Genomic DNA, 27,015 nt, shown 5'->3' on the forward strand with positions numbered 1-27,015 from the left:
AAAAATATTTATAATTAAATCATTCAGATAGAAGCAATAAATAACATAAAAGATTCCGAGATTGTATCTGTAAAAATTATATTGCTTTTGCGCTTGTAATATGCAAAGACATACAGAGAGAAATTTCGCTCATGAATTATTATTCTAAAATTAACACAATATGCAATTTAACCAACTTTCGTTATAATAACAAAGAATTATTATTCATTAGGAAATCACAATGCTTTAACGCATGGCCATTAGCAACTTGATTTCAGGTATATCCTAATTATTTAGATTAAATAAATTCATACATACCCATGATACATATAAAGAGATGCACATTTTTATATATGCTAATTTGAATATAAAGCGTTTATAAATACGACGCACATTACCAGGATACTCATTGCCAGTACCGAGGAAAAACTATAGAGTTTACTAATGTATCTCATTTAGTCTACACACCTCCTCTTTTAGACTCAAGTTTTAAGAAGGAACCTTCGACAATTTATGGGAAATTTCCGCCGTCAAGTCGTTATATAAATGCATCATATAAAGGTGTATCAGTAAGCTGATACGAGGCTTCCCTCGGGTGCCCTGCTCCACTCGCGTATTTGTAATTGGTGGCTCTCGATTCACCGTATTGACTACGTAATGTCGTATAGATTACTGGGTCTTCAAATGCATCCCTGCGGCGACTCCCTGCGCGCCCAGTTGCATGTGCCACCGAATTATAGAGACGCATCGCACCCCATTGAATAAACAGAGCTCTTACGTGTCGCGTGATGTATACCAAATGTTCGTGCGCCGAACGGACGGATTACAAATGGATACAAAGTGCATCTCGAAATGCAATTTCCTCGTTTTAGCGAGAAATTTTATGTTTATACCTGAGATTTATGTTGGAATTAAACGGAAAAAACCGCAATGTTTTATTTAAAAAAAAATTGAAATGTTTAATTTTGAAAATATGAATAATATATTTAACAAAGAATATTAGCATGCATGTATATATATTGTAAATTAAAGTAAATATTTTTGCAAAAATTATATAAAATACATGTTTTTAATGTAATGGTTAGCGAAAGCAACTGCATTTAACTTTTTGATTCAATAGATGAATATATATTGATTTATTCCAAAGTAGATTTAAAGCAGGTTACGTCATCTTGGCAATAAGTTAGACAGACATTAATTTATGACAGAGCAAACTATTGCATAGTGCATAGTTATGTGCATAGTTGAAACCAGTCACGCGTAAATGATCTAAATTGTCGCTGTCACAGTCATTTCTTATTTGTCCCATAGACAAATGCATACTTCGTCAGAATGTATTTACATTCAGAATGTCTTCAGAAGCTAAACTTTTGCCTCTATATCTTCTGCTTTTATGGTTAAATCTCAAAACATGGACATAATTTCTTGCGATTATTTCTATAAGACGCTCATTAAGAAGAGAAGAGAAAATAACAAGGATCTTTTGATCTCTGTCGATAAAACGTGTCATTTTAAATCGAAAAGACAATAGTTAATGACAAAAAAATTTTGTTTTGAAGAAAATAGAAATAAATAAAAAAAGCTAGATATTTTTCGAATTTATCAATATTTCTATAAAATTTTGCGTATAGAAATTCAATTATATTAAAGTTATTGTATTAAAAAACTTGAATATGTAAAAAGATCGTATTTGCGTATTGCATATCGTCGGTGCGTACACAATCGCTGGATAATTTCGAAGGTTTCTGTGCATTCCGACGCACGGGCGAGCAACGAGCAAAGAAAATTGCGGCGTATGCAACGGACGCATCGGGAATCGATCGTCAAAAGAGAAACTGTAGGAGGGAGAGAGCTCGCGGCGGAATATTATTGCGCTTGTTCCCACAAGTTGAGACCAGGTGCATTGCCTCGAGCCAATTCGGAAGGAAAACGCATCCTAATCACGTGCGAAGCGGAGAGTTCGCGATGCCGCGTGCATTAAATATGCAGTTTATTACGCACGAGAGACTCCGTATGCGGCGCAGTCAAAAGATGTTTTTTTTTTCTCGAAACTTTGAGCAATGCGCCACGACGAACAAAAATTGATCGTTTAGAATGAAGGAAGAACGAAAAGATCAACTGCGAAGCATTACACGATATGGAGTTAAAATAATTTTCGTCGATTGTGAAGATCGTTATTGAGTTTGTTCGTATTGTGTAGAAGTCATAATAAATACTAACAGCATTGTGTGCCATTAATTGCAGTTCCGTATAGATTGAAATTAATTAACTTATTCATTATTATCTCGTATTCGCGATTGTCATTAATTTAATTAAAGGACCGAAATTTAAATCGTTATCGATAGTTAATGATATTTATGATTATTATTCCAAACATCCTGCATTATATAATGCAAATTTGTATTATATAATATTAGTTTTCTAGCTTTTATTTTACGGAATATATAATATGTATACATGTTGGACAATAAAATCATCTCTAAATATATTACTTTTTAAATATATTGTATATTACGTTTTTTAAATATATTATTTTTTTCAAAAAAACTCACATAAAGCTTATCGAAGCAAACTTTCACATCTTTCTAGATATCGCAAACGATCCATTTGATGCAAAATACATTCAACATATGAGTTTAGTCGAGAATGTTTTGTGATGTATTAACGCCCACTACGGCATGACATCAATTTCACTGGTGTCATCGAGTCTTTCTTCCGTGGAAAAATGCAATTTTATCGCGGCGAGGTTTGTTTGTAGCGTGAAATAGCGTCGCCCCGACTGCCGCTGTTGCTTGATTTTAAAAAGAAAGAATGAAAGATAAAGATATAGGAGATTCCTTAATGCAATAGAGAGTGCGCCAGCGCGCCTATACTTTATCTCTCCATTCCTGTTGAATTATTCACGCGTGAACTCCGCGACAAGCATCTCCAAGAATCGCGTGCAACAGACTTTAGAAGACGCGCTAACTTTGTACGTCATGTCCGTTAGCTTATGAGAATTCCATATAAGCACGCGTTTCTAAAAGATAGAAACTCGATTCTAAGATAGAACGACGATTATTAATTGCATCAAAATAATACATCTCGAATTATATTAATCATTAATTTATGAATGTCAACAATTGAATAAGAATAATAAATTTATGTAAATGTATTGTATTATTGAAATACATAGTTTACAAAAATCAGATAAAATTATTTATACGTGTAAAAAAGTTTTAATATATTTTAATATACATATATATACATATTTGATGAACTTTGCATATATCAGATTTTTTTTCTCGTTAAATAAATTAAAATGCGTGTAACAAGATTTATAAAATGTAGATATTTTTCCAATTAAAATATTCAATTTCAAATAAATTTGTATCAATGTCTTTTTAATGAGCTTTGACGTTTCTTTATTTACACATTTGTTATTGCATTAAAAAATTACATCGCGTTTCAAAAAGCTATGAATATTTGATACAAAAGTATATAATCCATTAAAAAGTAACTAATACTGAACATAACGATGAATTTAGCGCACACTGAGCTTATTTCGACTCTGCACTTTCAAACGTTACGTTCAAATAAAAAAAAAAAACGAAAAGGGATATAAGGGGATTTAACAACATCAATCGAGACCGCTGGAAAAGCAACATCCCAACCGTTACATAATCTGCAGAATTAAAATTTATACATCGTTCTAATTCATATGAACGTTCGTGTATCCGTCCATGCTACTTTTATGCATTCGAGCGTGATCTAATCATTTTGTAGGGATCGCCTTTCACGTGATGTAAATAACTAAATTGAGTTTAACATGGCAGCACCGTAGCAGTTTTTTCAGAGCTTTTTACGAAAAGCACAGAGGCGAAAGCTGATAGGAAAAAAGTTTAGCTTGACCTCATCGCTTTTTTTTTACTGCGTCGAATGCATAGTGGCACTTTTACATAAACCGATTATTTTGAAAGGTAAGTCAAAACGTGAGATTTAATAAAAATTAAGATCAGAAATAAATAATTGATGCAACGCTCTTGTTTTATAATAAGATTTTCAAATACAATATTGTGCTACATAAAAAGAAGAAATTCATTATTTTAAGATCATTTTGAGAAGATCACATTGATACAAGCTTATTTGAAATTGAATATTTTTATTGGAAAAATATGTACACTTTATAAATCTTGTTGCACGCATTTTAATTTATTTAACGAGAAAAAAAATCTGATATATGCAAAGTTCATCAAATATGTATATATATATTAAAATATATTAAAACTTTTTTACACGTATAAATAATTTTATCTAATTTTTGAATTTTTAACGAATAATATCATTCCTATTTTTATTTTTAGTAAATATTTTGTATTTAATATTATTCTCTATAAAACTGTATATATTACATTATAAAGCAGTTTGCAAAAGTAATTTTTAACGTAGTTTTACATCAATAATTTCATTTAACTTCATAGCTCAAGGCATAAGATAGTTAATCAATTTTGAACCGTATCTAAATTCAAATATACAATATTTTGGAAAGTTATCTCCATAAAAAAATTAATATAAAAATAAATATCTATTGGAAAAATATTGAAAGAAGGGAATATATATCATAACACCGCGACGCTTTCTTACAACCGAATTGATATGGCCATGTTTCGTGGAACGCATTGTAAACGGTCGGAAAATATCCGTAATACGTTGATCCGCGAAAATTTATCATTCTTTACAAAGGAGCGCGGCGCACGGAGTGACGAAACCGCAAACTCGAAGCGAAACTTCATTCAAAAAGGAGGACGACGTTCCGTTTGACTTGGGGAAACGATGAGATGTCTGTTCGAGCTGGCGAACTGGCCTGCATTTAGATGACTGCGTTAGACGTCACTCTCCCCCCTCCCCACTAAAGTATGTGACAAACTCGCCACTATTAACTTTTCAAGAGGAAACTGCAAATGCGATGTAAATTTGTATTGGATGCGTCCGAGAGCGACATGGTACGTTACGTCAAGAGGCATACGAAAATTGTGAAATGCATTCTCTTTAAGATGCACGGTTTAGTCAAACAGAATAAGAAATGGATGTGATCGTGTAAATGTTTCACAAATAAATAATATCGCTGGACCGATATTAGGTGAGATTAGAAATGCTCTATTAATAATGATAAACGACAATTTCACGATATGATCATAATAACAAGTATAAAGATATTTTTGGATTTATATTTATGGAAAAGCTTATTCACGAATGTATTCTTTAATTTTATGATCTTTTTCAAGAATACTCTGTATATAATTAAAGATTTGTATTATGGATGGCATTTGATTGCCATCAAATCACACGATTTGTGTCACACACATTGTTCTATTCATAATCATAAATAAAATTTATATAATCTAAATGATATAAATTTAAGAGATTAAAAATGTTTAGTAGTTAATTGTGTTCAAAGCATCACTTGGATTTTCCTTTCAACGTATAAACGCAGATTAAGCATCGTCTCTTTTGTAAAGTAACGCGAGGCTATAAAAAGCATTGACCTAAAAAGTAGAAGAAGCGATAAAGAAAGGAGGGTAGAAAACGTAAACAGGTCGAGCGTTTAAAATAAAGTGTAAGCGAAGCGAAGTCTCGACGTCTCCATGAAATCAAGTTGCGGAACTCTTTTATTATTTATTTGTTGGAGATAAGATGGCGCAAATATCACATGGTTGACAAGTCATCTCAAGAGATATGCCAGGATTGTCAGACGTTAAAGAATTGAAAAGAGATAAAGCATAGACAATTTTTACACTCAAATTAACTGTAACAATATACTTTCGCTTCAGGCAAAAGATATAAAAACATGAAACTGAACAATTTCGTTGAGATAATAATTTATTCAAATCCGTGCCTGATCAACAAACTCTCTGAAGCTTATCGTTAGAACAGTTTTGCACATTCTTAATTATCAGACCTTGATGAATTTATATGGCCACATTATGTGCATCTATTATAATCTTCTCCGTTTAATATAATCATATATTTATTGTCGTCTTTTAATCTGATTAATTATTAGAATTTTGTGAAATATATTCAAGTGTTTAACAATTTATTTTACAGATACGCGGCGATGCATTGACATATTACTCATGAAATACTAAATATATTTAAATTCCCTATTATTATACTATTTCTTTATATCCTAACAATTTCCCGTAAAAACCGTAAAGATATAAAATTTATATCAATTATTTCTTAAATTCTAATCTATTTTTTTCATCTATAAAATAAAGCGATATTTAATTAGATAAAAAATGAATAAATCGGAACATACTCTTTTCCGGCTTAATAAAATGGAAAAAAAAAAAGAAAAAAAATGCTCAGCGTCCTTTGCTGCTTTTCGCAATCTTTCGTTGAAAAACACGCGAATGTAAAAGCGCTTCCTGATCAAGGAAAAACTCTTTCCCATTCCTCCCCCTTTCTTCCCCGACTTGCAAAAAGCACGAGTCACGCGTTCGTTGAAAGGTTCGTCTTTCTCGAGAAAAATGCGGCAGAGATTCGAATTGCCGATTTCTTCATATAAAATCGCTCCGTCTCGACTACGTAGCGATGCGATTTTTCCGAAAGAGCTCGTAAGCATGATTTTCCGCCGAATGCGTCAAGCTTCGTCGCAACGACGCCCACCGAAGTGTCGTAAAAGATTCGCGATTCCTCGAGCGGGTAAATGAAGTTTGCGGTTGGCGGAACAAACCGAATTGCGATAACGGGAAAAAGTAAAATAAAATGACTATCATTTGATTCATAAACAACAAAGGTGGAATTAAGGAAAAACACGTGCTATCTTGAATTTTCTAAAGATAACAATATTATTAAAATAATTGCAACATATATACAGAAAATAAATAAAAAAATAATAAACCAAATTAATTAAAAAATGCATAATTATATTCCTTTTCACGTTTCTACTGATGTATCGTTGAGATTAAATATCATGAATATCGATAAATAATTAATACAATTTTTCTTGCTGTTGTGATAGATTTTCTTTCTCTCTCTCTTTTTATCTTTAACTTATAATTAATCTTGTTAATATATTTTTCTTAATCCATTCACATTGCTGCTGAAATTATATACAGGAAAATGTTACAATTATATCGTTTATAGTGAAAGAAAAAAAAAGATGCGTTTATATTAATAAATTGTCAGTGTATTTTAATAAACTGATTATTTATAATAAATTGATTGATAAGCAAGAATGTCTATCATATATTATTTTGTCTACGATTTTATAAAAATTGATACTCTTTGATACACGATGAGAGCACATATAATAGAAATAATAATTTATATTAGAAATTACTTTTAACTTCTGTTTTGCTTATCGTAATACAGACGTCGTATATTAAAATACTTATCATCCAATTTTCATGTTATATTAAAAACTATGATTTTTATTTAAATAAATATATTTTGAAATTAAATAATTATATTTGATTAAAGACGCAAGGAAAATAGGCGCGAACTAATTGTTAATTCCATTATTACTATGAACTACATTTTTAATATAATGGGAGATTTTAATTTTAGTATTGTATTTAGAAAATGTAAAATCACTGCAGTTATTAATATGCAGTTTTCTCAAAATATCGATTGGACTTTAGCCCTACGATTTGCCATCCCTTTCTATGAGAGTAAATTCTCATTTTATTAAAATATTCAACCATATTATCACGATATCGATTCGTAATACCAATCGGTGAGCGCATATTTTCGTTGGAACGAGAATTTTTAAATGTCTCATAGTGCAAAATTTGCGTAGTATAAAAAGACAAAAATTTTTTTTATTACTTACATACGAATATTCTTCACATTATTATCTTTTAAAATTATATATTAATCTGAAAAATTTAAATTTAAATTTAAAAATATCAGAAAAAATATATAAACTCACCAACCGATGTCAGTCATCCTGTGCTGTCTGCTTCTTCTCCACGAAGTCACTCACATATATGTATATGAATCACTCGAAAAACGCGGCTAATTACGATCGCGTTAATTAAGCGTCACCTATCACGGCACTCCTGGCATTTTATATATTTACCATGTACTTCGAACGAAGTATCGTCGCGTATAATTAACGAAATTCGTCCGTTGATTTACTCGGCATTCTCGACACATATATATGCGATTCGTTCCGTATTAGTGAAAAATTCAAAGAACATCACGTTAATAAACATTATGTAAATTCTGATCGAATAGCATAAATCATAAATAATTCTATCGCGTAGAGAGAGATTTAATACCTTGCTACGCTCATTAGATTACTTTCAACATTTATGACGTTTCATTGTTCCGACTTGAGATGTTCTTTAGACGAGTACATACATATATATACATATACGAAATATATAATTGTTTCAGCGAATCGATTAAACGAAAAAAGCCGGCTCGAAACGCTTAGAAGTTAGACAAGATTAAGTTAGCAAAGAACGCGGTTATTTGCGATGCGCACTCGTAGCAATATTCGTCGAAGCTCGTCCGTCATATTTTTCGACACTTCCGATGTTCGTTCATACGCGGATTCCATTTTCAAATATAAACTTTCGAGTAAAAAACGCGAGAATATACGAAGTAATCTTGAATCAGTTTCGCAGATCATTGCTTTCCCATTAACTAATTTGATGTATAAAGTCAGCGCGACAAAATCTAACAGAATTAATTAAATAACTGCGATACGATCGTTCTTAATGATTACGTTTCATTCTTATTCCGATTGCGAATTTTCGTGACACGATTCGTATATCGATGCATCTTCCATTAATACATACAATAAGAATATTTCCCGATTTTTAAGGCAACGCGACAGATATTGGTTATAAATGGCGAAAAACGCGGTTTTTAACAACTGTATATTCGAAATAATATTTTACGATAATCGCCGTCACATTCTTCGATATTTCCCGATACTCGTTTGCATAACATTTTCACTTCAAACGAGGAAAAGCACGCACGAACTACGACGACAGTTGCTACTTCTACGCACCGACACATACTAAGCTCAGGGTGACTTACACAAAAGAAGCTCGGGCCTGCTCTCCCACCATACCTACCATACGAGCCGGCAAAACTGATGTGAGAGAGAAAGAGAGATATCATCAAAACAAAACTATTAAGATTGTTTATATAGCTGTACGATTGTTTATATTAACTATACTGTGTCACGTTTCGTCTGTATTTAAAATAAAATATGTTAAAACGAAATTTTTAGACTTTAGCTCGGACTTTAGAAATATAAAAAAAGAATAGAACAAAACGCAATATATTAAAATATATATAGGTAGATTTTTTGTTGTATTTAACTCTGTATGTTAATTTATTCGTTTGCACACTTGTTAGTACCATATAATCGATTCAGATATAAATCTCTATGTGTTTTAATGTCATTTCAATAAAATATATTTACATTTATTTGTTTCCAATAAATAAATATAAAAAATTAAATAAAAAAAGAAGTAATAGATATCTGTTTAAAAAAAAAAAAAAAAAAAAAAGTAATTAAGATAATCCGAATGAAACAGAGCAAAACTATGATATCAAATAAGATACATAAAATTTTACTACTTTGAATTTAATAATGAAATTGAATATTAAGTTTAAAATTAATTGTTTATGTAAATTCTATGATTTATATTAACTTCTGGTTAGAAATTTTGCCTGAGATTAAACTTTCGTCTTGAAATTGATATTCGCATTTGACGATAAACTTTCAATATCTTCGTGTTTTAAATCTTTCGTACATCTTTACGTACATTTTTACGCATTTTTACGTACATGGAAAATTGCTTTCAATCTAATATATTTGGGAGATCTAATAAAATCTATGATATATGTATGTTCAAGCTTTTACATTTTTCTTCGAAAAATTCAAAATCATGTAATAATCATAAAATTACCATACACTATGTCCGTATCTATTTGCAACCGTCTTTGTCTTTCTAAATTGGGTACATTTCATACTGTGCATTTCTAAAACATTGATTCTGGACCGGCGGTTTATCGCAAATGCGAGCGCTACCACAGGAAAAATATAATATTGATCCTAGTATTTCACAGTAAAATTCACAAAGTAGTGCGCCTTTCCGCGAGTATCTACGCGATTTCTATTCGCAGGATATTGTAGATATCTTGCGATCATCCACCTATATTATACGCGTCATCCATTTACTAGAGCAGAATGTTTTGTCCCTTCCAAAATGCACTCTCCTGAATTTTCTATCGTATCATTTTTCAATTTTTGCGATGCATATGTGTATGAAATATGTGGGTAAAATGTATATTTGCAAACTATAACATATAATAATCAGCGTTCAGTATAAGAACGTATTATTTTATAATAAAAAAATATAAATAAATTACTTTAAAATAAAAAAAAAATTAGTTATTGTATATATTATTGTCGATTAAAAATTAAATTTAAATTATTATTTATAAATTTATATATATAATTTTTTCCTTCTTATAGACAAAATATCAACGTTAAATAAAACGTCCACTTGCAAATGAAAGGCTTGTAAATATTATAGTACTTATTGGTAATATAACTTTGATTGTAATAGCAATATATGACAATATGGTTCAAATAAATCATTATGGCTGCTTTATAACTTTTGTTGTTTCCTATATTATACTATCGCACAAACGGTCTCGCCCGTAACTCTAGCGCAATAATTGCATCCTGAAGTGTTTGCTTCTGAAACAAATATAATTTGACGTTTATTATAATGCAACTAGCCCGCATTCATTATGGCACCGCTTATTCGGCGATATATTATGACACACATATGAATCGCCGCCACTTGATGTAACCATATTTCGCCAATAAATTACTAGCCTATAGAGCGCAAAATCATCTCGACAAGAACATAATTCCATAATAATAATGCAATTATTCGCGACGTTGCTGAAGAGCCATTTATATTTCCTTTCAAACATTCAAAATGATCATTGTACATAATTGAATGGCAATGCGGAAACCAGTTTCATCGTTCATATGAAAATAATAATGATATTGCGATTTAAAAATATCACTTAGCTGTTGCGCCAAGACTTGTTATTGTCAAAGTTGCATTTTGACGAGCAATACTTCGTATAATCATGAAGGAGGCAGAAAATTTTAATTTGAGAACAACGTTCGTTACGCGAACGCTCATCGGAAAGAGAAGGGAAGAAAGGGAGTTAATTAATTATTCCTCGTCTGTCTTTTAGCTTTGTGCGTGACTCGAGTCGCATGTGGCTCACAATGCACTTGCGTAAGCCTTGAAAATTGGCAAAGTTTGCGTACTGCAGCTGGGACGCACGCGGAGCGTGCAAACTCGAGCGACGCGGTTCATTACGCGCGTATTGGGGATTACCGGAAAATAATCGGACAGCGACCGTTGCAATCGGATTAATCGGCATACCGCTGACAGCGAGCAGCACAAGCTGACGGTTCGTTACATTTTCGGTCGTTCTCTTTCGTTTATTTCATTTCTTCTTTACCGTCGATTGCATTCATCCAACTATCCGTTGTAATCTTTTCTTTCTAACGAACACGTGTCAGTGCACGTGCTCAGTCGAATTCCATTCATTATAGTTGCGCCTTTGATGTGCCGCGTCGGAAAGGGATTATATATGGAAATCGCCAATATTATTTTTATGCAATTTACTTTATTCATGTTCATTTATAGTTGATACTTTTAGAGAATTGATAAACAATATTATATGAATATATTGTATCAATTTAGATCAGTTTAGATATTCTGCAAATTTAAATATAACTTCTCCATTCAAATTCACTTTCCGATTCACTTGAATTCTCGCGGTTACTTCTGCTTAGAAATAACAAAACGAAATTAAATTTTACTCAAATTCCATTTTAACTGTATTTACATGTGATTCGTGTGTCTATTTCAATTCTATTCGATTTCCATTTAACATTTTCTCAAAAGTTTAATAGTTTCATAAAGACTCAATTTAAGTTGAAGTTCAATCTATTAATATCATGCTTCCGAAATTGTTTTAATAAATTCCATTCAAAAAAGTTATATCGATTATTACAAATGTTACGATGCGATGTACTTTCAAATATTTAAAAAGAACTTTAAATTAAAAATTAACATATATTGTTAAATATTTTTGGGAAATATATATACAATATTTGCATTATAATGTGTTGCTAAAAAAGCATATTTTTATACAGTACACTATATAGACAGGATGTAGAATTAATCATTAATGTAATAATTAATCGCTATTAGGAAAATTTGATTACATTTTCCATCTAAAATTACATAAGAACATTATTTTATAAAATTAGATCGAAATATTTTGATAATGTAGCGGTGTGCTGAAAGCATTAAACTTGTTGTAGAAAATGCAAAATACGGCGAAAATCATGCAACGCAAACCGCGTAATGTGTCACATGCTTCATTATTATTAAACGTCACGTATTATAAGAGCGGCGCACATTGATGAGACAGATTTGGCTTTGCTGCGGATGTGTTAAAGCGCACGAATGATGAACGACTCTTGCGTGATATCAGCGGCATTTGAAACATTCGAAATGTCCGTTTATTAAAACGTTCGATTATCATTTTCATGTCACTCTGTCGCGTATAATATATAATTTTTCGGTGCGGCCAGTTGTTTGCAGTGCAACGTGATTCGAGAATAAACTCACAATTACATGTTAAATACGTATTTCGTTATACTATTATTCACATAAATATATATATATATATATATATATATATATATATATGATGTATGCAAGTTATACATTAGTATATTTTATATCAAAAATTTATTTGACAGATTAACAGAGATAAAAGATATATCATAATTTTCGCAATGCAAATAAGATGAAAAAAGAAACATTATGAATAAATATGTTATTGAAATCCTTTGGTGACAGTATCCATATGTGTGTGTATGTGTGTAATGCGATTAATATTTCCATTGATTTATTGATTCCATTAATTATATGTCGGCAAAATTTTATAATTATACAATAATTTGAATGCAATCTCAACTATAACTGAAGACGATTTATTGTTAACGATAATTATGTGAAAAGGAGATGAAGATAAAAAACTCTTGAAATACGTTTACATAATTCTTCATGAAGCAGATCTAAATTTTCTGCACAATTTGCTTCTCGAAGAAAAATTGATTACTTCGGCGAATTTATTCGGAAGAAGATTATGAAATATTTGTGTGTTCAAAAAAAGGAAGCAGGTCAACTGCTTACATCGATTATACATCGCAATTGCATTTGACTGCGCGGCTACATGCGAGATTCATCCGTGATTCAAAGTGTTTGACTTTCGATGCATATGCGATGCACTCTTTACATTGCATATAAATTTCTGTCTATCCAGTTGCCATGCGCTCGGTTGCACAATGGGATGCGGATGAGAGGGTTGCATTTTTCAAAAAATTATAGATTATAAGGCTTGCAAATAGATGCAATTTACAGTTTGATTGAAATATATTAATTCCTCTGCTATGGTACATATGTGAAGCTTTTGTTTGATAAAGTCGTATATATTTACCTAAAGACCTAAAATGTATATATTAAACTTTATAAATTTAAAATTATCTAAAGCATGGTAGATTTTAAGATTTTGTTTCAAGTTGTTTTATTACATTTTCTTTAAATTACATATAAATATAATAAAATATTTTCTTTTATATAAATTATAATATTTGATAAATTTTATTCCCTTCCTTTTTAAGATATAGATTTAGCTATTATTATAATTCAAAAGTGATTCTTTTTTATTAATAATGTTTAAATAAGTGTTCTCACTTTGATTTTCGATATAGGTCACGGAGAAAAAATATGCCACTTGATAAGAAATAATCTGCCGCGAAATAAGTTTGCCCTTTTACAACCAACAAACGTCGTTTCTCTTTTTTGCTTCAGTGCTTAAAGAAAATAATTTGGTTAAAGGGCGCTTAAATAATAGTTATTTTACTTTCTCTTTTAAAAGCAGCGCCCGGTGCCTTTAGCGATTCTTCAAATAGCTCTTAGCTGGCGAATGGCCCACTAAACCTACTCCGTTTAAATTCGAAAAAGTATAATGCGTAAAGTTGCCCCGAGTTCATAGAAGCGAATGCAACGAGTAAAATTGAAATTTTTGAAGCAGTTTCAAAATAGCATAGTAGAACTATATACATTTACATTTCTGTAACTGTATTTTCTTCAAGTATTTTTTATTTCCCAATCGTAAACGCGCGTCGTTGAATTCATTAACGTTAAAACTCTGATGGAAGATATTTGTAAAAGTGCATACCAATGCAAAATATTGACATGAAAGACTTGAAATCGACAAATAAATCCCGAATGTACCTCGATTTCTACGGAATTTCGAGCGTACATTATAAACATCGCGAAAATTCCCTACAATCCGTAAAAACGCGATTGACAATTACAATGTTTGAGATATTAAAATTTACTTGCACAGGCTGTTTCTTACGATCAAGAGCACACAATTTTACACATCTGTGCGCATATGCTCGCATCTTTCTCACTTCCTAATTGATTTCTATCGTCAAAACTCGTCAATCGCGACGATATAAATTCCAGGAGCAATATACCTGCTAGTAATAGCAGTAAAATATCACAGAAAAATATGATGGTCGTGATATTAATGTAAATCGAGCGCTGAAGAAATTCCTCCCAATTATTGGAAAACTGGAGAAAGCAGTGAACTGTTATATACAGAGAGAGAGGAGGCTAGCACTTCATCAAACGAACGAGAATCTTATTTTTCTTTTTTTTTTTTACGGATGGGGAACACGTAGGATTATTACGTACCGAGCAGATTTATTTGTAATGGCAATCTAATCGAGTGTTAATGAATCGCTAATGGATAGCGTCGATCGTACAATTTCACAAGATCGCGTGGTTTATACATGTGTAGCACGATTTCATTCGGAATCGTCGTCAGTTGATGGAAAACGAGTTTCCTTTGTATCTCAGTGCTCTATCGTTCGCATTGTACCTTCGAGTTTCGACGAGCGTATTTAATCCACTCGAATGCTAGTAAAAAATGGGCCTTAATTTTATTTTTCTTCTACAGTTTCGAATTGTATACAGTTTACGCGTAAATTTGCAGATCGATTAAAAACGTAATTGAAAAAATTGAGAATTTTGATATATTATCATAAGCGTAATTAAAATAAAAAGAATATTTTTTAGTTATTTGACGTTAAATATTTTGCTATAAAAGCAATGATAAACTCTCAGCTAGGGGAAAATATATTGTGCACCTCAGGAAGGTGCAATACTTCTTGTTTATGCTACATTCAAGCTGCTTTGTGCTTGGTTACTTTCAAATACTTTACATGCCTTCTACGACATGTAGTCTAACTTTATACTCGTTAGACAGTATGTGCTCGTAGAGAGCAAACCGCTAGTTTTTCAATGTAACTTTTCAAAATGAGATTTATTCGTCGAATTTGTCACATCCACTTGGTTATCGCGATTGTCTCCGCCAACAAATATATGATTCAACAAAACGTAATAACAGTTTATCACTAAGAAAAGTCTTCAAAATACGTATTTTCGAACATAGGCATGTACTCGCGATAGGATTCTCTCTATGTCGCACGCTCATTTTATGAAATACATGTCGCAATGGTGTAATCTATAGAGAAGTCGAGTGAAGTTTAACGTGGATTTTATGAGGCTCGTAGTGACAAATGTTTATTCAAATATATATAGTTTTATGACAGATTTAACGATACTGCAATGAGATGAGCTTAATTTATCTAGCGCAATAATAATAGTCGTACAATATGCGTATGTTCCGCGTGATTAAACGAGCAAGTGTATTCACACTATAAGATCACAGTTTGCTAACTTTATATTACTTTAAAATATAATGTTAATTACATATATTCCGTATAAATAATTTTATTATTTTGGAAGTAAATTTGAAAAGCATAATTTATAATACACAGAACAAATTAAAACGGATATTGGATATTCATTGACAATGTAAACGGAAAAGTAATTAATTTCTATTAGAGAATAAATAGATCTGAAAAAAACAGCTTCCCGAAAAATAATATTTTATGTTTAAATAATTTATAACCAGCAGTAATACAGATATTGAATATGTTTCTATTATTCAACTTCGGTATAAAATCACTACAACGGATTGCTTATGTATATTAAGTAAATTTGAAATTAATTGATACCATAAGTTATTAAAAGAGCGTGTATATTTATTGGCTACAATCAGTATTTTTCATCAGTATCTCTCATGATAGATCGCAAAAAGAGTCATTAATTTCCGTTGTTAAACTCGAGCGCTTAATAAGATACCAATAGATCCGCGTCCAATCAGGACAGCTTTAATTACGAGTGTTTAAGAACGACGTTAACCAGAAGCTCCCATTTCCGTGATATCATCTGTCACAAGCTACCCGTGAAATAATTAGCCATTATCCAGTCCTCTCTTGCGATTCGTTGCCGGGTATTCTGGAGCGACCTCACAAAAAGTTGGGTCATCTGAGAAGCAAGCTTAAAGTAGAATGTAATACGGTGCACAAAAATATCATGCACATAACTTAAAAGCCGGCATTTAATTTCGCTGCACTAGCACCGGCGCGCATGATCAGGATCGGCAAACTGCAACTCTCTTAATTGCAACGGCAGATAAATACGCCAGCGTAAATTAGAGAGAGTTTCGGGGAAACTTAGAGTCGCGACCATCAACTAAATTGAGCGATTCAGGACTGGAAGGAAATCATCTTGGGGCATTGTATGACGGTGAATGTCAAAGATCCGTAATGAATCGCAAACTAGTGACCGTTGATGACTTACAAAGTGTAATCCATGGAATCATATGCCATTAATCCAAGAGAAAAAGATTTGCCTTTATTAACTTTTTATATAAAAACCTTTTATAAATACCTTTTCGCATAAATAGCTATTTTATATTCTCTTGTGATACATTTTGATATATATATATATATATATATATAAACACTATGAAGAGCAATTTCTAAAACACACCCATAACTGCAAGCAAAAATATATTGCAAAATTTGAAGCCATATAAATATATATATAAATAAAGGTCGATATAAACAATAAATATGCATTTAATAAATAATTCTAAAAAAATTCATATTATTCTAATAAAATATTATCATATTTTTCACAAATTCTTTAGTAAAATATGTAATGTGGAATATATTACAAAATATGTTTTGTTATATTCTAAAGGACTCATTTCTAAATATATGATATGGTCCATTTAGCTCAACAGTTAAGCCCATTTTGACTATGTCGGTTTGTCCGAATCCCAACGAGATGAATTTGCGAGGAAAGGGAATGGGTTGCCTCGAATGCAGAGAGATCACCGTTTATAGATCTGTACATGTATCTTGTGACTGGAGATAATCTAACTATCATAACGAGATAAACGACCCTGGGAGACCATAATTGCCGTAAGAGTGACAAATACTCGCATCCTGTTTCCCTGAAACTGCATCGCGTTGTGATCGAATACATCGTATGACGGAAATTGGCCGGTCTGAAACAAGGTATACTGATTACAATAGCGTTTGGAATGTATTGTGGAGACTTTTCTGTTATTATCTGTTATTAAAAATCTAGTAAAATAGAACAATACATACAAAAACGCTATATGCGTTAAAAAATCAATTTTACGTGATCAATATTTTGAACCGAAATAATAAAAAATATTGGTTATATAATTTTAAATCTTTTGTCTTGAGCTTTCGAATTGAAACCACTCGAGTTTTCGCAAAATTATTGAAAAGAAAAAATTAATAAATTGTAACAATAAGGCAATTTTAATAAAATAATATTAATATATTTTATATATTTATGAAAGAGGATCTTTGAAGAAAAAATTTAAATTTCTTTTTATTCAATTTTTTTTTAAGGGAAATGTAACCGGATAATAAAAATGTAACCTTGTGTCGCGAATGATGGTAATAGTACGCAATTTTGGAGCTTTGAAATTATACGAGAAAATAAAAAAAGTAAAGCATGTAAAAGTGATTCGATCTGACATAGATATCTATATCGATGCCAATTTTGAAGGATTATATTGCTTGTACACGATAGGCACGAATTTCACAATTGATTTGTGGATGTCTGTACAGCACTGCGTCAGGACGGACAGATGCAGCAGGAAGGAGGGAGAAACCAATTAAGCCGTCAGTGCGTTAACGCGTGTCATTCGCTCCCATATTGTAGCCAAGTGTGACCAATCGTAACAATGAGACTTAATTGCACGAATAATAACGATCATTGTTCTAACGCGGCTTAATATTATTTTCTGTCTTTTGTCATTTCGCTCATCGTTTCGCGTTGTGTGAATGCGGGATATATTATTACAAACAAAGAATGACCGCATAATTTTACCAATGCGGTATGACGTCAAATAAACAAATATTATTTCATTGCAATATTACCGCATTTTCGACGTGTACATGACATTGCAATTTAATTAACTTTGAGAATTGTTTACACAACGTCATTATAAAAAAAAAATTTGACAAGAAATTTCTGCAACTGAGAATTATGAATAATTAGAATATTATGCAATCGAAATTCAAAACACATTGTTTGATATTCACGAATGCACATACAATTGTGTAAGTCAAACTATTGTATTAAGCCAACCATCATATGAGAATCTTTGTTAACAATATAGCATTCAGTTAATCTATATACTTAATTATTTTACCAATAGTAATAATAATTATTCTAATTTTGTATCTACGTCAAACTAAAAGGAATATAATTATTATATATTGTACGAGAAAAGAAAATCGCAACACATATAATTTTATCCATTCTATATATCCTACTCCAAAGCTTTCCGCGAAGTTCTCAGCAAAGTTACCTCTCTTCAAGTTTTACACGAATTATTCTGTAGATTCCCGTGAACTCCTTTCACAACGTAGACGCCCTTGCATCTTGACATAAAGGCTTTCCTCGCCTCGCGTAAGATGAAATATTTTGGCTTACGTAAACGCTTGCCTCCGAAACACGCGGTTATTATGCGCAGAGGAGTGAGAGCGAGAAAAGCGAGGAACGCAATGGTGTGCGAATATTGCAACGATAATGAAAACATCAAGGAGTAATTATTTCAGCATATCATACTATCTTCTGGATATCAACAATGTACGCCTATCTGTATATATATTAGACATAGAAGATATTTCGCTGGAAAATATTTCTCTAGTAGACCTTTACAATTAGTCAAATTTGCAATTTTTCACAAAGATACACAATACGAAATTTGTTCATGCATGAATTTTACATAGAGCCTCAAAATATTTAGGAAGACTAAGTGTTAAGAAAAAATATAATATAAAAAATTAGAGAGATTAAATGTTAAAAAAATATATATGTAAAATACAAAAAAATAATAATCGTAATTTTACATAAATATTGTAGAATTAAAATTTCTAATTTATAGTTTAAGAATGGGATAATATTAATTAAAAAATCTGATAAAAAAAGAACATCCGATCAAACCGATAAAAAAAACTAATTTCGAATTTGTAAAGAATTAATTATTAAAATATTTCGCGATACTGATAAGATATCTCATATATGGATTGCTACAAAAAAAAGTGTATAATGCTCTGGCAGCTTGATCTAATTCTACATAGAATTTGCATTCTATTCGTCTAAGGAAAATTTAAATAAATGCGCTTAATTAGCGAGTTATTAAATTAAAATATTAAAATATGAAAAATGAAATAAGAAATGAAATAAACCAAAGAAATTTTCCCTATTAAAAAATAATATACAATAATAATATATGATAGATGTGTAACATTCTGTATACAAGCTTTCCTCGCATTGAAGCTTCATCAAAATTTCTATATGTTATAACAAGAAATTAGAATAGTGAAAATTTATAACTTATAATATTCGTATATTCTGTTTAAAATGCCGTAAATATTGCAGGAAATTGTTTTGTCAAAACAAATATTTCATTGTATAGCTTCCACAAATTAATTGTAGTAAATATCATGTTACTTGAGTAAAATGATAGAAAATATGTTAAACGTATGTATATATATACTGTTAAATTAAAGATTAGTCGGTGTCTCTTTGCGAAAAGTGAATTCCAAGCGCTCTTACGAAGATTGAATTAAATTTCATCTTCTGCATGTTTCGCATAATTTAAAATCACTGTCCAGCGGCACTAGCGGCCATAACGTCGACTTTTCGCGGTATTTATGATTGCGTCGTGCTTGGTATTTTCGTCTCGGCGAAGAATGACTTATACCCCTCTTAATTAAATGCCCGATTAAAGCGAATCTCCGCGATGGAATCTACGAGTTCAAAATTACGGATATGAGAGTATAACTTCTCATACATTTTCTCTCTTGGATCTTTTTATGATATCTAATACTTAATGATAGTACGTACACACGTACGAATACAAATTCAATTGTTCCTGTTATTCAGTTCAAAAGATAATAAATAAAAATGTTGCATCTTTCAAAATAGAAAATTCAAATTTCAAACTATTAATATATTTCTATGAATATTTTTTAATATTTAATGAATATATATTAATATGTTTATATGTGTATGTATGCGTGCGGATCTAAAGGAAAGAGAAAGAGAGAGAGAGAGAGAAGCTATCTTTAAAAAATATATTTGAATAAAGAGTTGTTTCATCTTAAGTTTCAAAAAAAAAAATGACAATATTTGAATTATGTCATTTTTAAAACATATGTGGTATATAAAAATTAAAAACATCTTATAAAATATATATAATTGATAACTGTATCGTTTGTATCTTTAGATATATATAGTGCTAGTAAGACGCATATTCGTATACGACTGTACTATTTTATTCATATCTTTATGCCTTCCGTTGCACCGATATTCACCAGTGTATCGCTGCTGACATAGCCATTTCGTTGAATGAAACATTGCATCAACAGGGCTTCCGGAATTGCTAACGTCGGATCGTAACACATAATACATAATGCAGTATAGAATTTCATTAAAAGTCAATCGCCATGTGGCGCGAGACAATAAAAAGAAACACTTTTTCAAAATATAACGATATACAATATAAACAATCAAAAAATATATATTATCTTCTATTATCAACAGCGACGAAAATGGAGAAAACATATATACACATATATATATATATATATATATATATATATATATATATGTATATTAATTTCTTAAAAATATCGCGATAAAATAAATTCCGCAACGTAATCAATTTTCGTTTAAGATATCGAGTTTTGTCAGATATTTTTATTATAGCATTTCAATATATTGCTATCTGCTTTTTGTTAAAAAAAAATATCAATTTTCATCATTGTTTTTTCATCTGTGATAGTAATGAAATACGGATATACCAGAAAGATCGATATAATTGGCTAGGATATGTCAACATTTATTCGTATCCCGTTATATCTTTGTCATTTACGCGGCATCGTTGCCTGGTAAATTCTTGCCGGCCAATTATCATTTTCACTCTCTCGTCGAGCTCACGATTATGTCGCTGCACGATCGAAGTGCATTCATTAACGCGACATCCTAAAGCTATCAGCGTAAAATCTATTATATTATCTATGTATATCGCAAGCTAGGATAGCTTTGTTTGCAGTGTCGCTCCATATTTAATGCTAAATGATCAGACTAGGATTAATATGTTTTGTACAAGTATTTCGAGAGGCAAAAATATATTGTTAATTAAAAAATTGATTTATTGTTAACTGAGGTTTTAATATTACGATTTAAAAATCAAAACACTGTTCTTCAAATGTGCGAGCGTTTATATTTATGTCACGCTTGAATGTAGAACGTTTGGATTAAATTCAATGCATATTTGCAAAATGCGCATTCCATAATAGTTAAGTAAAGTTTAATTTTGTTTTAAGCAGCATTTACATGATAAGTATGATAAGCTTATTGCCGCGACATGTTTTCACTTTGCATGTATATTATATTACATTTGGTGCATAATAAGTTACGTAAAATGTAATAATATCTATAAACATGTAATAATTATATTTATTAAGTGAAAATAAAAAAAGAACAAACAGATTAATGCCGATGAAAGATTAACGCTGTGATAAATATTTACATATATCTCTACCTAACTCCTAACTTAACGTCATTATAAATGTTACAGATATATCGGAGTTACTGTTTTGATAAATTCTAATTTTTATATTTAATCGTATACATGTTACCCTGGCATTTGTTTACAGAATATCTTGTAACATTAATATGTAATAATGATGATTATGTAACATTAAATTGTAATAATAATGATAATTAATAAATTATTGAATGACAATGCGGAAATTTTTCTACAATTGCACTGAGAGTGTGAAAATTGATTTTGTTTCATCACGAATGCCGATGCAGTTGCCGATGACACGAACAATTATATATTCATGCAAATAAGAGCGTGTTATCAAGTATCATTTTCCATCTATCTGCTTAATAACAGTGCATTGCGCAATAATGTTACTAGGCAGATGCACGTTTTCTCGCGAAAAAACAAGACAGAAAAAAGAAAAATTAGCTGCCGTAGCTAAAAACTGCGTGTGGTAACACATCTTAGCTGTGATACTTATTTATTAGGTGTAACAGCAAACCGTTTTGCTGCAGTTTAAAAATTTATTTTGCAAACCACGATTAGCTATGGTAGCGAAAATTTTTTTTTCCGTAAATTATTCTTTTATATTTTTATAAGACATAAAAAAAAAATTAAAATATTGCTTTATTAATTCATTTATGAATAAGCGCGCAATAAAAATATCGTTCGCATTTATGACGCGGTTTATCTTTGTACAAAGAACGAATAAAAACGAAATCTTTTTGGCTGTGCCAAGATACATTGAAAGCAGTATCTGTGTCTTCTTAAAGTTGAAAGCAAGCACACACCGTAAAATTTAGTTAGGCGAAGTCTCTGCGCGATTCTTTTTTTACGTTCGTGAATTTTTCAGTAGTTTCTCAGAACATTAGGGAAAACGACAACGATAACGCACGACTTCCGTTTCTGCGAGCGTCGTCGACCAAATAAAAAGTAGCGGGACGAAGGAGACAAAGAAAGACGATTTATTTTGCCATCGAAAGTTGGAGCTAAGATATATTATAAACAGCATAACAAAGTTATGTTGTAATCCAAACAGATTTTATATTGCCATAACTGCTGCGTCGAAAATTCAATCTTTTCGTTACTACAGTTCGCGATTTGCTTTCTCCGTAAATTTTCAGCCGTAATAAGTATTTGCCAGTTGTGCCGAAAATTGGTGCAGTTGTCGTCTCCTATACTACCCATAATTTCACGCAAAATTAATTGTGCTAATCGCGACGTGATATGCAACAGCTTTCATCGTTCACACACTTTGCAGCAATAAATAAATAATCGCCAACGAAAACAAAATTATTCTATATTATTCGAAATTATTCTCTATTATCTAAATCTGAATTTAACACGAAAAATATCAACAAAATTTTTATAAGATTTTTACGTAAGTATATAAAACTTTTATACTTTTTGATTTTATATTTTGAATTTTTTGAATTTTATAAGAAATCTCTTAAATTCTATGAAATCTTTGAGCATATTTCGGAGAAAACGGAATGTTCTTGTTTGATTTTAAAAGTCTTATTGCTGGATTGATATTTTCCAAGTTTGATATTCCTCGATTGTAAACTTTTTCAATTTCTAAATTCTTGAATCGTAACCTTAATATATGCAAACTAACCAAAGTACTGCTTTAGAAGGATCCTTCTAATTTTTTTAACCATATTTTTTTAAACACAGTGATAGAAACTTGTTACAAATATGATAGTAAAACGACAGAGAAAGAAACGATCATTTGTAAGTCACGGAAAAAGAAGTAATATTAACGAAAAAAATACATTCTTCTTGCTTCGCATTTTCCATTCCATCGCTCGCTCGTATAAGCAAGATTAAATATCAGCGTGAAAAATTAATCGCTTTCGTTTATGAATGTAAAATCGTAGAAACACAATCGTTGATTTCGAACTCTGTGTTAGATAAAAAAACTAGAAGACTAGAGAGAAGAATAAATGAGAGAAGATGGAACGAAAGAGAAAGAGAAAGAGGAACGATACGCAAGGGTAGAGAACGTAAGAGCTCCGGCGTGTTCGATAAGCGGCTTGGGGAAACACGTCGACGAACCGAGTCCTTTTCAACTTCTTCCAACCCTTATTCTTCCCTTTTTATGCGCTACGAGCGCATCGATGCAGGTGCATCTACTCCGTCTGGAGCGTTTATGTCCGGAGACGGGGAAGAAAACTTGGCGCGAAATAAATCGTCTTTCTTTCGCACGTTTTCTCGTCCGTAAAATCATAAAATGTGAAGTCGACGGCGAGATCAATTTTACAAATCCGTTCTACAAAAAGCTGGGTACACGAAAGTTTTTGCTGGCTGCGGATCGAAAAATGGGATAGGAAGTAAATTTGAGAATCGGTAGGACAGAACTACACAATTTTGATAGGTTTGTCTTTATAATGACAGATAAGAGAATTTGTTCTCTTTAAAAATTATAACAGCAAGCTGTTTACATGATAATAATAAATATAATATTATTTGAATGCAATTGCACATTTCATCCACTTTATTTTTGCATCTAATCGTCAAACACAGGATTCGTTGGAAATTATGAGCGCGATTTCTATATAAAATCGAAAGATTTGGCATAAAATTTTTCGCTATCTCAATTTTCAATTTTCGAATCAAAACGTATCCTAAAAACAATGATTCATATTCCGAAATTCGTACGAATAATAATGCTCTATTGGCGGATGGAATATCGAATCTCACCGCTGCAGTATATATATATATATTCTTGACTCAGCATTTTTTTTAGCTACCACGTGTTTTCGCCGAATCGAGCAGCGTAAATACATCCGAATTGACCACTAATGCATTTTTTTGCTACCCATGCGTTTGTTAAGCGTCTCGCTCCCTGACCCTGTCAAAATAAATCCGAACCCATTTCTCGAATTTGTACCATTTGGACGAACTCGTATACGTGTTGATTTAAAAAATCCGAATTGTGCGATTCATTCCGATAGCGAAATTCGAAAGAGCACTATACTGTTTTCTAAACACTAATCTGTTTTCCGACAAATCAATTTTTTTTAAATTGTATCAAATTATATATACTGTCAAAAGATTATGCATCAGTAGAATCGAGTCTTATATAAAATTAAAAATTTATATAATAATTCGAGTAAACGTCTAGTAGCAATAAGATATTTCTTCTATATATTCGTCAGGGATATCAAAATTGACGGTCGTAGTTTACTATAATACCCAAACGATGAGGATTTTGCAACGCGACGTGATACCGAGAAGATTGCGACGCGACGTGATACCGAGAAGATAATCCCGCGATGGAGCACTTAAACGTTTAAACTTTAACCTGTTCGATCGCGGCTCATGTCGCGAACAATCTTTTCCACGAGACAGCAACCGATCGACGGCCATAAGCCGGTTCGCCGATCGAGAGGGAGACTTCGAGATAGATCGACACGAGGTCGATCGACGCGAGGTCGCGATTTACGAAACCAGGCCAGATGCGTGAATAATTCAAGTAGCACTCACCGATCACGTTGAGACTGTAGTTGAGTGACATCTTCGGTTCGGTGCTGACCTGACACTCGTACACGCCGGAATCACGCTCCTGCGGCGACTTGATCTGCAGCGTCCAGTTCTCCGACTTGTCCGGATGGATCACCTGGAATCTCAGATCCGACGTGTACATCAAGATGCCTGCGCTCAAAATATGCATGTCGCGTTTGCGCATCCAGGACACCTGAAACATAAGTGGCACGCCTATAATCAGATATTATCATATACAATACATACGACAGCGAGTTGACGCACACATTTCCACTATCAAATTACTAATCTAATATCTTCCATTTAATTTAAAAAAAAATAAAATTCTAAATAATTCTTAAAATTATTAAATATGTGGTGACATTTTATGTATAAATTATTTTTTCGATAAAAATATTTCAATTTTTGTAAATTTTCTATATTTGTCTATTGACAATTTTTATTATTTGTATATATTACTGACATGCTTTAAGAAATAAAAAAAAAGCTAAAATTACTTTTCAACAAAAAGCGATATCGTTTTCTTCATTCGCTAAATTTGGAATTACAAATTGATGTATAGTCATAAAAATTGCTGGTCGTAATTAGCTAATTTATGCAAATTTTTAATAGAAGAAAGATTCTGGAAAGTAGGAAAAAGTTGTAAATGTTTAGCACCAAAAATCGTCGAGGGTCAACGTCGGTGATGTTACTATACTGGCTCGAGAAGTCTGTAACGTCTTGGTCTCGTGTTAGAACAAAGACTACGGAAAGCACCCAGGACACCGTAAATTTCTTGCCGGTCGACGTGCGTGTCGCAAACGATCTCTATGGTCTCTCATTGTTTTGCGCGCGAACATGTCTGCCGGCTATTTAATGCATCGTCAGAGTTCCGGAGCGTAATTTCCCAGCGCGCACGTTGAAAACGGCAGCCAACCACAATTATCAGGCCTCTCTTCTCCTTTTCAAAGACTTCTCCGTGTAGTTTGATTTTTTTTTTATCTCAGCTGCATTGAATTCATATAATTAACCAATGTTCTCGTGTAGAGAAACGTGGCTTAAGTATAAATTCACGATTTCTTTCAAAAAGAAGATACGATATCTTTAAGAAAAGCATCTAATTCGAGTCAGTTTTTAAAGTATTTATATATTGTTTAAGAGGAGAAATATCTATAATATTTTCTTCTGCCAATATTAATATTAATTGGTAATATCATAGTTCATAAGATAAATCTAAATGAGGAATATTCTCATTTTTTTTTGTATTGCCATATATGTTTTTGTCACAAATAGAACGTATAATAACGAAATGTATGCGATTCTGAGGATGTAATATGTGATTTAAACATCAGGAAATTCTTATAATCTCTTAATCTTATTTTTTAAAAGATTATCTGT

The 27,015-nt window shown here is 31.6% G+C and overlaps 1 protein-coding gene across 1 annotated transcript in view; it reads right to left on the bottom strand.

Moving 5' to 3' along the window:
• Dpr1 (defective proboscis extension response 1) overlaps positions 1-27,015 on the bottom strand; it is a 288,257-nt gene that overhangs the window by 102,626 nt on the left and 158,616 nt on the right. Inside the window, exon 3 of the mRNA XM_070305830.1 lies at positions 25,621-25,831. Within this exon, the coding sequence (XP_070161931.1) occupies positions 25,621-25,831 (211 nt within the window). The remainder of the gene's footprint in view (positions 1-25,620; positions 25,832-27,015) is intronic.

Source organism: Polyergus mexicanus, unplaced genomic scaffold, assembly GCF_030449975.1.
Source record: "Polyergus mexicanus isolate NDT 795.1 unplaced genomic scaffold, iyPolMexi1.0 SCAF_13, whole genome shotgun sequence".
NCBI lineage: Eukaryota > Metazoa > Arthropoda > Insecta > Hymenoptera > Formicidae > Polyergus > Polyergus mexicanus.